Genomic DNA, 14017 nt, shown 5'->3' with positions numbered 1-14017 from the left:
TACGGTGACAATATGAGTTGTAGATGAATAGTATTTATACATACAAATCTTTGAGTGACAGAATTCAAGCCACACACATGCCAATTTGTATCCATATGCTATGTTAAAAATCTGCCTTATAGATAAGAGACTCTTACTCATAAAAAGCTACAAAGGCAGTTGTTGCTATACCATAAGAGTCTGATACTTGGAGGCCTAAATATCTGCATTAGCACTTTCTATTATGTGAAAAATGTTGCATGATGGATGAGCAGATGTTTTGAGTGTTGCATGGATAATAATCACATACATTCTATTATGCATGAAACATAAAGTAGTTCATCAAACTTGTAATTTTATGGAGAGCTTTATTTAGGAAGAAGCTAAGCATAAAAAGAAGTTAATTTGAGGAAAATACAAAGCAGCTAAGATAAATGGCACATGAATATGGGAAAACATGAAGACTGTATGTAAATGACTAAAGTCAGGGAAGCAACAGCCACATAATGGGTAATAGTACATAATTCGGCTTTATCGGGTCCTAGTATGTAGGAATAATGTAAAGGGTATGTCCTAGTTGCTATTTACTGTCTTGACACAGCCTAGAGTCACCAGAGAAGGAACTCCCAACTAAGGGATTGCCCAGATTAGATAGGCTTGTGAGCATGTCCAAGGAGTCTTGGTTGCTGTGGGAGACCTGCCTAATGTGTGTGGCACCCTTCCCTGAGCTAGTGGTCTTGATAAGCTGTATAAGAAATAGAGCTTATCAAGTCTCATCAGGACTGCCTGGATCCTCTTCCTCTGTGGCTTAGCAAGGCCACATCGTCAGGGGTGAGTAATCAAAGAGCAGGCAACCGAGGTCATGACAGAGGCTGTGCCTGCTCCCCTTATACATGGACCCACGTGGAGACTGAGATGCCTATCGGCCACATATGAGCTGGGGGTCTAGGACCTCTCCATGCATCAGTCCTTGGTTGGTGCATCAGTCTCTGCAGGACAGGGAGGAGTTGAGGGAGGGGGCTACAATTGGAATACATAATGAACAAATTGCAAAAAAAAATTAAAAAGAAAGAAAATAAATAAAATCTTTATAAAAATCTAGCTAAACATAAAGCCATCAAGCAGCATTCCTTCATGGCTTCTACTTCAAGTTCCTGCTTGAGTTCTGGACTTGACTTTCCTAAATGACAGACTGTGGCTTGCAAGCTAAGCCAAATAATCCCATTCCTCTCCTAGGTTGATGTTTGTCACAGAAACAGAATGAAAGCAGGACAGTGAGTAGAGAATAGCATAATGGGATTCATTTGACTAGTGGCTCACAGGTTATCTGTAGACCCTTGTGGGTTTTAAAAATCCATCTACAAGGCTGAGTGAAAGAATACGGCAAGGTATTAAGGAATGTCCATGTGAGCCAAAGTACTTTCTTCCTTAAACAAGCACCCTGAGATCTTTCTCATCTTCAAATATTAATGCAAATGTTTCCATTTGGATGTTTCTTTTCCTTGCAGTTACTCTTAAAAAGCAGTTAAAGTGCTTAGAAGCCCTTGAGTTTGTCTCTGTGTTTACAATATGTCGGGTTGGCAAATGAAACCCATTTTCATAAAGCACACTCCGAAGCCTTTCCTCTTTACTAGCTTATTCTTCTAAAGGTGCCAGTGCTGGCAAGTTGTAAATGTTTTATGATGAAATTAGGACTTTCTAAACACATTTTACTCATTCATATCTCATTATTTCATCCCCCACTAATAAGTTTCCATCCTTTTAGCACCTGTGTAAATTAAAATCCCCAAGGAGAACAGGGAGGGCAGGCAGCAATTAATACGTTCTAAAAATTTGCTGAAAATTACTCAGTAATAGGGAGCATAATGAATTGTGATGTTCATGTTTTACAGATGCAATGCTAAAGTGCTTTATTTCAGTTCTCAAATCCATTCATACTTCTGCTCCATGAATCACTGAAAAAAACAAGATGAAGCCACTTTCATGGGCAGGAGGATCAAAGAGTCTATGGTTCTTGTGTGCAGAGTGGGGATGTGAAGGGGATATTCATGACACTTTCTGTGAATCTGACTCCCAGAGATCCTTGGTGCCCTGCTGTCTGTCCTTTGCATCTGGGTGGTGACTGGTGTGCTGCTGTACCTTGCCTGCGAGCGCCTACTGTATCCTGATTACCAGATCCAAGCCAGCATCATGATCATTGTTTCAGGCTGTGCAGTGGCAGCCAACATTGTGTAAGTCATTCCATACTGAGCATCTGTTTGGCTTATCTTCAGTCTTATCTAGAGAAATGTTTTTTAAATAAACTGTAACTATGAGGATGCTAAGGTTCTGACATGGTATTTGAGTGACACTAAGGAAATAATGGTGGTCAATAAAGATTAAGGAGTTTGAAAACATTGGCTTCCACTGGTTACCATATTTGAAAGCTTCCACCATGCCAGAGACTGGGCAAGGGTCTTGTGATATACATAACAAACTGAATTTTCACAATGTTCCACACCTGCAGAGTATAACAGGGAAACTCAGTGATGTTAAATAGGTAGGAGGAATTTGTATTCAAATCTAGATGGCCAAATTGGAATTATTCTGCCTTCTCTTGCGTGTTGATGACCCCATGGGATGTGACTTGCAAATGGTTCAACTTCAGTTAGGTAAGTAGATTCTGAATTGCCAGATTGCTGAGTTGAAAGACACCTTAGAAATTACTTACTGTGGTGTGGATTTTGTGTTTAAATTATCTTCTGTAGCATCTTTATAAAGTGCTCTTCACCTTTGTATATTTCAACCAAACCAAAAATGGAGGGGTTTCTTCCCCATCAACGTCTAGTTTGTCTTTGTAACATGCTACTGTATGAAAAGCTGTCAGGGGAAAAAATTTTCTTTCGCAAGTGCCTCCAGAAGGAATTCAGTCCTTCAAACATGCTTCAGATTTCTCTCCTCCAGAACAGTAAGATAATAAATTCATGCTGTTTTAAGCTCCCAAAGAATTGTGGTCATTTATTAATTCAGTAAGAGGAAAATCACATACAGTTTGATGATCCCTGCTACATAATGGAAACTGGCCTGAAACCTGAAATTTTGGAATATGTTTCAGGCTCAAAATTTTGGACGTTGGAGTGTTTTGAACATTTTGAATAGTCAACTGGTAATAATTAGCTGCTAAATTTTATATAAAAATAGTTAACTAGTAAATTTTATGTAAACATTACCATGCATATGACTGCACGCATGTGTGTGCTCCACATATACACATACACACACCATCACATTTTAAAACGCTTCTGGTTCCAAACATATAATTTTCCACTCTTCCCGCACAAACTGCTACATGTTATATGGTAGATTTGACAACAAAGACTTGACAGTGGCTAAAAAAATTAGAATGGTACTTACAATGGCATTTGTTTGTTTGTTTGTCTGCTTGGAGAGGGCAAAATGATATCTTTGCAATTGATAGATATATTAGCATTAATAGTTTGAAAATGTCTCCTCGGGTTATTGAAAGCTTTCATTTTAAGCTGCCATCTCTGAAGTGAGTTTTCTTGGCTTCCACCTTGAACCCAACAACTGTAAGAGTAATACATTTAGACAACTCCATTTTTTACCTAACATTTTGAACCTAAAAACCTCTGAGCTGAAAGTTAAGAGTGGTATTTAATGACTAGATCCTATTTGCAATTAGTTAACTTGAAACTATGCTTCATTTTTGAAGAAAATATACAGACATATGAATGTGAAACTATCTTGTCTAGGAGTTAAATACTCAGAGAACAGTTGTCCTGGTCACTGGAGGGGGCGTTATAATACCTTCTCTGCATAAGGAAACAATATGTCCTAAAGGAAGAATGAAAGTATTCATTTCCAAAGAGTCACATGTCAAGTAGGTTATGTCAAATCTATGCAATGATGGTGGATCAACCAAGTAAACATTGATCTGAGATCTTAAGGTTGGATCTTGATCTTCACAATACCATCTAGATTTTCTTTTTACTGCATTACTTTTGAACATTGATCTGACCATTTCAAGTATTTTTAATACATAGAAAGACTACCTAATTGGTCATTCTGCCTTCCCTGAGCAAGCAAACAGATGGTTATTTGTAGATAAACATACAGAGTGACAAGAATGTTTCCTCCAGGAACTGAGAATGTAGACTTCAAGTGGTGCTAGACACTGATTTCAGAATATACAGGGATATCAGAACTGAAATTGTCCAAATCTGCTCTTTGGGAGGCCAAAGATAGGATAGAAAGTTCCAACAGCAACCATGAAGAGAGTCTTTAATGACAGTTGTAGACAGAAAAATAAACTGAAGATATTTCTGCTTAATTTGCAAATTCAACCCAGTTGCTGTATATCTAAACTAGACTCCTCTGTTGGTCAACTATAGTGGCAATTTTAATGTAGATGTGTGAGTGTGTGTGTGTGTGTGTGTGTGTGTGTGTAATCCCTCTCTGCTGGGGAGCTATCATGCCCAGTTTATAGTAAAAATATTTAACAGTGTTTAAATATGTGTTCCCCATCATCTTAAAATAAAACAAGTAAAAGAATGAATGACAATGTGATGAACATAAATAACAGATATAGATGATCTATAAGCTGCCAGCCTATCTGGGGTGAGTAGAATGGTAACTCATAGTTGACAGTGAATTTCTGTCCAAATTATGACAATCTGAAAACTGCATTATGGAATGAGCAAATCTTGGTGGGTAGCTGTGATTATGCTTTCGGTGATGGCCTGACATTTAACAGATACGTTACCCATACATGATGTCTTTCCTTCTTTGTCAGTTTGCTTGAAAGATATGAGCTAAACTTTGCAATATGTTGTAATGTGCATATATATACATGCATAATATATACACATAAGCCCTTTATATTATATCAGATGATTTCCCTCTCTATGTAAATAAGTATATATAGAGACATATATATCTATATAAATAAGTATATATACATGCCTTTAAAAATTATACAGATTGTATATAATCATTCAAATGAACCAAATTAAACAAAAATTTAAAATATAAGGATTCAGGCTTTGGGAGCAAAAAAGATAGCTCAGTTAGTGAAGTGTTTGTATAACAAACATGAGGACCTGGAATTGAGCTCCAAGAGCTGCAGAAAAATGTTAGGCTTAGTGGTGTGTTATCTCAATGCTGAGGAGAAAAAAAGCAGGTAGATCCCTCAGGTTCTCTGGTCAGCATTCTTAGCCAAGTCAGTGAGTCTCGGGTTAATGAGATCCTGTCTCAAAACCAGGTTCTATACCAAGGTGGTTCTCTGGTCTCCACATGTACACTTGAGCATGTGCGTGCACAAGTCCTGGCACACAAGCACACAAACACACAGACAGATTGATAGTGTTCCTTCCAAAAGCCATAGACTGTATAACATGAGCCCTGTATCACACACAAGAAACCTACTTTCCAGTGTTGGTTCTGGGAGTCCAAGAGATTCCTCAAAAAATAAGCTATTGTTGCCCATTGTTGTCTCCTAGAACTCAAAGGTAAGATCTTACTGCTGAACACACCACAAATTTTATACACAGAAGGAACTGAGCAAGAATTGACTTGCTCTCTATGAACTAACTCTCATAGTATTTGAAGGTTCATGCAAACTGCCAAGGGAGATAAACAGCTGATAGTCCGAGCCAGCTGTAAGCCTTCGTTCCACAATTACAAGATATACTGAGGGTTGCAAGATATACTGATGGTGGCACTTAATTGTTTGAGTAACCAATAGTGGTCTAATTGGGTCAGTGTTTGCTTTTCATGAAAGTTATAATGCTTCTCAGTTTTGCTGTGGAACAGAGTAGCATTATGTTGGTGAATTCTTTGAGGAAAAAAAGGGAGGTGAATTTTTGAAATATTTCCTTTTGAGAGTTTTAAAAATTCTAAGATACACTTATATTCAAATGTGAGTCCTTAAAGGTGTACCTTAAAGCATTGCTATTTTAACTACCTGGCAGTTTGGATAATAAATGCTGCTGATGACTGCTTCATTATGCTGTGTAGGCTTTTAAAGGTTTATTGTGTCTGAAATCTCTTTCAGACTCACTGCAGTTTTGCACCAACCTCACCTTGGCCACAACCACAAAGCTGTTCAAGCGAATGCCAGTGTCAGAGCAGGCTTCGTGCACGCCCTAGGGGACGTATTTCAGAGCATGAGTGTACTAATTAGCGCCCTCATTATCTACTTTAAGGTGAGTGTGTCTAGTAATCAGAGCTGCTCTGTGAATGAGCTAGCACAGAAGCTAAGACTCGAATATACCAATACTCTCAACCTGTGCTCCCCTGCACAAACTGCTTTACAAATCTAGAACTGGTAAATCCTGAAGCCTCAGTCTTTCCTGGATTCCAAAGAGCTGTCTTTATTTGTTGGGCTCTGAGTCTTTTGTGAAAGATCCTTTTGATGTGGTATCAAGATGTGAACCAACGAAACCAGGAACACCTTGGGTTTCTTCAGATATGAACAATGGAAGATAGATCTAGTTTGTTTAAAGAATGTTTATTGGATGAATTTTACAGAATAAACTCAGACATAAATCATGGTAGAAAGAGGGCACACTTTTATTATAGAGGATTGTTTTGCTGTTTTGGGTTTTTGTTACTCCATATTTGATATTTCTGGGTATCATGCTGAAATGAATGTGTCTGATCAGGCATTTTACCTGTTCTTATTATCTCCACAGAGAGTCATATTTCTCAAAGATTTATTTATGCTTATTTTATAAATTATGTCCAGTTATGTGTCTCTGAATGAGTATGTGCTCGTGAGTTCAGGTAACCCATATAGGTCAGAGGAGTTGGATCCCCTGGAGACATTTGTTATATGCCTGATATAAGTGTTGAGAACTGAGTTCAGGCTCTCTGCAAGAGCAGACTTGCTCCTAACCACCGAGACATCTCTCCAGCCTCCGAGAATCATATTTCTTGGGAGGGAGTCCAATTTACTGAGATTGGAACTTGTGACTACTGCTTGTCTGGAAGAGGGTCAAGAGTGCTTGATTCATGGACCTGCTGACCTTGTTCTCAGTGTGGGAGGACCCTCCTTTCTGCCAAAGCAGAGCTCTGGGATGATAGGATGAGCACATAAAAGGCTCTCTCACTCTAAACATGTAAGCACTCACCAACAAACATGTATGTTTGGGACAGGGAGAGTGCAGCAAATGATAGAATTTAACTCTGCCTTTTCTTATGCTATTGTTATTGTCTAATTTTGAGAGAAGAGTATTTTTTCCTAAAGTGTGAAAATACATAAGTAAAAAAAGTAAAAGATATCTGAACTCAGATGGGGAAAATGTACCTTAAAAGCTTGAAGTCAGTAAATAAATAAACTGTGAAAGTGAAATAAAAGCTTCAAGCCAAAGGCAAAGACAGTTTAAAATTGTAAAGATGAATAGTTTGAGTCTGCCAGAGGGGATGGTGAATACCAATGAAACAAGGCCTTCTACACTCAGCAGGACCTGGGTAAATATGAACTCACATGGACTGTGGCAGAGCACACAGAGTTGTCCAGGTCTGGGTCTGATGCAGTCCCAGTGCTGGGATGGGAACTGGACACAGCTCAATCCCCAATCCGGAAGTTACTTCCAATTGATAACCAATCACAAATAAAAATTAGTTATTCTAATCAGTTATTCTCTAATGGCATCTCTCTGGTTATACAAACCGTACTTAAGGGAAGGCTTCATGCCCATCAGTAAATGCCAAAGCAAAATGAAATCAATGGCATTTTTAGAGGTTGTTTGTCTCATTTGTTTCATACTACTTTGTCAGGATTTTTTTTTTTTTTGGTCCTTTGTGCATGCATGAGTGCACACACACACACACACACACAGATTATGGCTTCTGGTTTTGTGTTTTTATGAGATTTTTGTATGTGTAAATGTATATTTCTCTGCATCTATTTGTGTTTCTTGAGCTTTTTCTTTGGCTATTTTTCCTGGGTTTTGTTTGTTTGTTTGTTTGTTTTATCCTATTCTTTATTATTATTGTTGTTGTTATCATTATTTTAGATATCTGTGTATGTCCTAATGACAGAAAGAAAGGGTGTGGAGAGTTAGGTGGGTGAGAAGTGGGAGGATCTGAGAGGAATTAGCTGAGGGGAAACTATAATCAGAATAGTGTATTAAGAAATCTATTTCAATTTTAAAAAACCAAAATTTTGCAATGCATTCTTAACAGACCATTAGCTTTCACCAGTCCAAAAGCTAAGGATGCCATCAGACAGCATCTGAAATCTATAGCAGAATTTTCTCAGCTTTGTTGTAACCCGCCTGTCCATGGCCTCCACAGTGAATTTGGCAAATAGTTTAATTTATGATTTTCTTTGATGTGTAACTAATAAGATCTCATGTAACACCTTCACAAAAATAACTCAAGTTGCCACACAAAGGTTAAGTTGGTGCTACATTTCCCAAAGGAAGTGGAACACGGAATTTTCTGTGCCACTGAGCTGCACCACAATTAGAATAGCATATATGGCATTCCAATTTCAATAATATCAATCAGTGGGGGTAGGAAAACAGAGGAGATGAGAGAGAGAGGATGATCAAGGATCATGCCTTGGTTTGTGCTTTAAAGGCTGAAATAATTGATACTCTTCCTTTCCCCCCTTGCCATAATTAAGGTTGAAAAGCACTGGCTAGTGTGACCATCTTTCATACATTTCCATGACTACAGTGTTCTCATGTTAATTTGAGAAACTATAAATCAGGTGTTTTTTTAGAGAATACTTAAGAATATATTTCAGTTTAATTCCTAAGTTATTGGGAACACATTTCCAGAAGCCTCCATCCAATAATCACTGGAAATGTAAATCAGTGACTGAATATATCCTACTGAGAGAAAGAATGTCCCCAGGAGATGCAACCTGCTTTTGAGTTGAATGTCCAAGGTCATGAAGGTGAATGGGTGGTGGAGAAAAGAGGACTCTGAGATGTTTACTTATTGTATCAACTGGGTTTCTCGATAGAAAGTTTGAGCTTGGTTAACCAAAGTTGCTGTTTTCCAGCCTGACTACAAAATTGCTGACCCAGTATGCACATTTATTTTTTCCATCCTGGTTTTGGCCAGCACTGTCATGATCTTAAAAGACTTCTCCATCTTACTCATGGAAGGTAAGAGTGCTTGCATCAATATTTCTAGGGTTGATGCTTCTTTTTCCCTTTGATTATAAAAGGGCTGAGGCCAAGTCATGTTCTCTGTTAATTTGTATCATAAGGAAAAGTTAGAGTGATAAGGATTTTTAATATTTGATTTCTGCTTATATAGAACAGATACAAATTATGTATGTATATATACATACTTTTAAATTATAACTCACAATGTAAAGATATCAAATATAAACAATAGATACATTAGAGGGAAATATTGCAAAAATATAAATATATTGCCAAGTATACTGGAAAATATCTAAGAAAGGCAAGAAGAGTCTTCCTGTTAGGCAGCATTATAAGTGAATACTTAGGTCTCATGTGTTTCAAAGTACAAGAACACTAGGATGATATTTATTTGTTCAGCAAGTACTTGCTGAACTCTGCTAGATCATGTCTTTAAAATTAGACTCACTAAGATGAGTGAAGCAGCGACCGCTACTCTCCTAATGGAAAGAGCTATACTTGAGTGAAAGAATTATCTAAACCACGAGAAATAATAGTAATAGCTACCCAGAAGAGCTGTGGGATTTTGATGTGGCTGGGGAAGATTGGCTAATGAGCAGCTGGGGAAAGTGATGTTTCCAGGCTCATTCTTAGCCCATGGTAGGATCTATCTCTTATCAACCTCATTACCCATAGACAATGGAGCCCCAACTATTCTGTTTTGGCTAGCTGGCTCCATGCATCGTCCATTAATCAGAGATGGATGACAGGGGTAACATTCACTGTCAAGACAGTAGCTCTTATGACTAAAGCTTACTTGGGAATGTCTCCTGTTCATTCTGTATTTGGTGCTTTTCTTTTTATTTGGCATTACACAGTTGAAGAACTGATGTTTTCTGAGCTTCCCAGGCTGCATCTATGTAGTTAGGTGTGACATACATGCCAAGACTAGGTCAGCCTCAAAGAATAGGTAGTTATCCAGGTATAGTGGCAAATGCCCATATGCTCAACAATTGGGAGGTAAAGGCAGGAGGACTGCTATAAGTTCAAGGCCAGCCTGAACTATATAATAAATTCAGGCCATCCAGGGTTACATAGGGAAAACCTGATGAAAATAAATTGAAATATTAAAACCAAGTTGATTGGCTGGTAGTCTTCCCATATCTTCTACATGATTCGTTTAGAAAGAAGAGTAACAGTAAAATTAGAATAGTCTGTGACACGGATGCTGAATGCTGACCCGGGCAGCTTAAACAATGAGAAATTGCAAACCAGATGATAAGGTATCATTGCAACATTAGCATTTCCTCCTAACACAGTTTCTGGAGTGACTTACTGGCTAATGAACATTGCACAGCACTATAATTTACAAAGAACAGACTTATTCCATAAAGGTTCTACATCATTCAGATTCATGCATTGCTCTTGTTGTCCATATTTTCCTAAGCATGTGATGAGGGTCAGAGAAGCATCACAGTTTGAGAAAATTCACAGTAATTGGAGTCAGAATGCAAACCCAAGATTTAGGAGACCAAAGCCCATGTTGTTTCATTATGCTTCATAGAGAATATGAACAGATCACTAGGAAAAGCACTCTTAGTATAATATTTTCAGGATGATTACTGTTGCTAGATGTTGCTGAGTAAATTCTGAGAGTATTTGGTCTGCGCTGACTTGAGACTGATGACAAAGTCTTCAACAAAGTCAGATTTTAAACATTTGACAGACACTGGATGCAAGTTGGTATTCTGGTGGAGATTGTGCAGACTTAGCCCTCATCGCCAGTGCATTTAGATAAGTAACAAGAGGGTCATACTTTTTCTTTGTCAGGTGTTCCGAAAGGCCTGAGTTATGACAGTGTGAAAGCGCTCATCCTTGCAGTCGATGGCGTGATCTCTGTGCACAATCTACACATCTGGTCCCTCACAGTAAACCAAGTGATTCTCTCTGCTCATGTGGCTACAGGTCAGTGAGTTTTGCAAACACCCCAGGCAAGATTCACTCCACACCCAGGAAGGTCATTCATTTCTCTTCCTTTTAGAGCTGCCCTTACAAGCCATTGTCTGTCAAAACAACTGTAAAATGTGTGGCTCTACCCAGCACCTCTGAAAACCAAACCCCTTATCAATGTTGTCATAGCAACAGTGGTCCCAATGGCATTGTCTGTGCTGATTGCATAGGATAGAGAGACAGTATAAAGGCTAAAATGTCTCTCTTCAAGTTCTCAGTCTCAAAAAAAATGACTTTACTTATTTGTCTGGGTAACTCCTTAGCTTAAATAATAGGATCAGATTAGACAACAACAACAACAAAATCTCAATAGAGTATCTCCCTTGTACAAAATATTTTTCTGATGTTGAAGAAGAAAGAAGGGAGATGGAGGCTGAGCTTTGAAATTCCAACAAACTAAGAGTGTGTTGAAAGATGGTCATTCAATCCTGTGGCCATTCAAGACACTTCATAGAAGAAACTCAAGCCTGGTTTTTTTTTTTCTCAAGTGGAAGGGGTTTATGCCCATGATAAGTTTTCGGACTGGAAGAAATGGGAGGTAGGAGGTTTTTCTTCCTCTTAGGAGAAAATTCAGGCTAAGGACAGTACATTAAGATGTGAAAGTGTTAAAGACACTACTTAGGGGCAAGGGATGAGAACATCAGGGACAGTCATCTGAGGGCTGTACTTCATCAGATGTCTTCATCTTCTCCAAGGGGCTTGGCTTTGACTTCCAGAAATTTACAGCATACTTTGTCCAAATATTTCAGAACCACAAGTAGAAGAATATAGTAAACAATCAGGTTACCATGGGAACTTTGTAGCCTCCTGATATTATTTAAGACAGAAAAAAGGGATGGCAGTGAGAGTGGATGCTCGAGGGAAGGTCTGTGGGGAGCTCTAAATGTTTCCTTGTTCCTGCCACTTGTCTTGATATAAATTCTAATTAAATTCAAGAGCAGCAAGAGGGAGATCCCTGGGGGCTGGCGAGCAGGGCCCAATAAGACACAATAGCTAAGTCTGGTTCTACTTCTTTCCAAGTCTTGTCTTGCCTTCCACATGAAGCTCCCACCAGTGCCATATTAAAGAGGTAACTGGGTAGGAAAACTACCCATAGTAACAGGTACTTTGCTCTGCTAGGATGCATTGTCTGTGTGAACAAAGATGAATCTTAGAGCCAACTACTTCCTTTGTGGGCTCTGCCCTCTCCCTGTCCTTCAGATACCAATCCCTTGAAGCTGAAATCAGCTCCTGCCTGTGGAGGGGGGGAGATACAGAGAGAGAGAGAGAGAGAGAGAGAGAGAGAGAGAGAAAGAGAGAGAGAATGCATTATCACATTATCTGTGTTAATCTTTCTGTGGCTCTTTATCAACAGCTGCCAGCCAGGACAGCCAGTCTGTGCAAACAGGGATTGCTCATGTCCTCAGCAGTAACTTTGATCTGCACTCCCTCACCATTCAGATAGAATCTGCAGCAGACCAGGACCCCAGCTGCTTTTTCTGTGAAGACCCACAGGACTAGCTCAGTCACACTGTCAGCTTCCTGTGTTTCATAGGCCATGACAAGCTGCTGCAAAGTTTCTACAATGCACAATTAAGCAGCCAGTGGAATAGATTTGAGAAAGTCATGATGGTGCAATGCTCACACTCTTCCTTTTTATTTAGCTACATCCACCATGAATGAAGATATATGAGATTCATCAGTTTCTTGGATTATATACTAATCAGTAGTTGTGTTCAATTATAGGAATGCATATACAGATTGTTCCCAACTGTGGCTGAAAAAACAGATGTTTGCAACCACAGGTAATAAATGGTTCACTTCCCTACAGTAATGGTTATAGTTGAATTCAGGAATCCTCGGCATGAGAAACAAGTATTTGAAGTGAATCTTGAGGCATTAGGATTTGACTCGTCCATCATCCTCACTGAGATGTTCATCATTTGTGAAATAGAGGAGAACTTCCCTCTTTTAGTCTTTCATTGTAAATTATGGTTCTGTATGGGTGAAGTATTGAATTATGTTTTAATTCTCTGTGCAAAGGGTATGAGAAAAGAAAAAAAATTTCTGAAATTGCTAACTTTTGAATGCTTTCATAAAGTGTAATTTAATAATGTAAGAAAATGAGGAGGCACAGAATGCGATCTTTCTCATCCAGGACACATAGAAACAATTCAATCAAAGAATTAAGATATCTCTCAAAGTTTAGACAATATTTATGGATCACTATTGCACTATTGTTCAAATGCTGTACTTTATGTTCCAACAACTTAACTTTAAGAATTTAGTAGTAAGTATTATATAGACAGAACATAAATATCAGAGAGGATAAGTAATCTAAAATGTTATTTATTCAATCATTCAAAAGATGTTTTTGAAGACAGACTTGGGATGAGGACTGGGGAAGAGCTTCGTTCTTCATTTCTGTAACCGAATTATAGTAGTTAATTAAAAAGGAAACAAAAGTTCGTGCGTGTGGCTCATGGCTCAGGAGGTTGCGAAGCTATACATGAGTGGTTGCTTCTGTGGATGGTAATGGTTTTATAGAATCCCTAGGCAGAGCAGAGCAGAGCATCACAGGATGAGAGCAGCTAAGCATCCTGGCTTACTTCCCTCTTCCTCTTCAAATAAAGGTACAGTTTCACTGAATTAGGACCCTGGCTTTTTATTCCTATTGAGCATTAACTCTCAAAGGTCCTATTGACCCAAACCAAGGTTAGATTGAGCTTCTAACCTCTTAAGAGTCCACTAGGGGCTTTCATTTCTGTGTTAGTTTTAGTGGGATTATTCAAACTGTTGTCAGTGAATGAAGTGGATGCCAACATTTGCCTTGACAGAACTATTTTTCCTTTTGTTGTGGAGACAGACACTGAATAAATGAAGACAGCTGGGAATTACTATTAGAACTAGCCCAGTAATAAGAAGGAAGAGAGGCTTTGAGTTTG

At 38.5% G+C, this 14017-nt stretch overlaps 1 protein-coding gene across 2 annotated transcripts in view; it reads left to right on the top strand.

The window, feature by feature from the left end:
* The window catches only part of Slc30a8 (solute carrier family 30 member 8), a 38630-nt gene extending 25284 nt beyond the window's left edge, over window positions 1-13346 (top strand). Inside the window, exons 4-8 of one of the 2 annotated variants that reach the window (XM_060390568.1) lie at window positions 2057-2210; window positions 6032-6182; window positions 8996-9101; window positions 10914-11048; window positions 12448-13346. In XM_060390568.1, coding sequence (XP_060246551.1) covers window positions 2057-2210; window positions 6032-6182; window positions 8996-9101; window positions 10914-11048; window positions 12448-12593 — 692 coding nt within the window. In that variant the 3' untranslated portion in view covers window positions 12594-13346. The remainder of the gene's footprint in view (window positions 1-2056; window positions 2211-6031; window positions 6183-8995; window positions 9102-10913; window positions 11049-12447) is intronic. The other variant, XM_060390569.1, reaches the window with a different exon arrangement.
* Window positions 13347-14017: the final 671 nt, after the last annotated feature.

The sequence above is a fragment of the Meriones unguiculatus genome, chromosome 8 (genome assembly GCF_030254825.1).
Source record: "Meriones unguiculatus strain TT.TT164.6M chromosome 8, Bangor_MerUng_6.1, whole genome shotgun sequence".
Lineage (NCBI taxonomy): Eukaryota > Metazoa > Chordata > Mammalia > Rodentia > Muridae > Meriones > Meriones unguiculatus.
The sequence above is the reverse complement of the archived record's forward strand: the minus strand, read 5'-3'. Positions and strand labels throughout refer to the sequence as shown.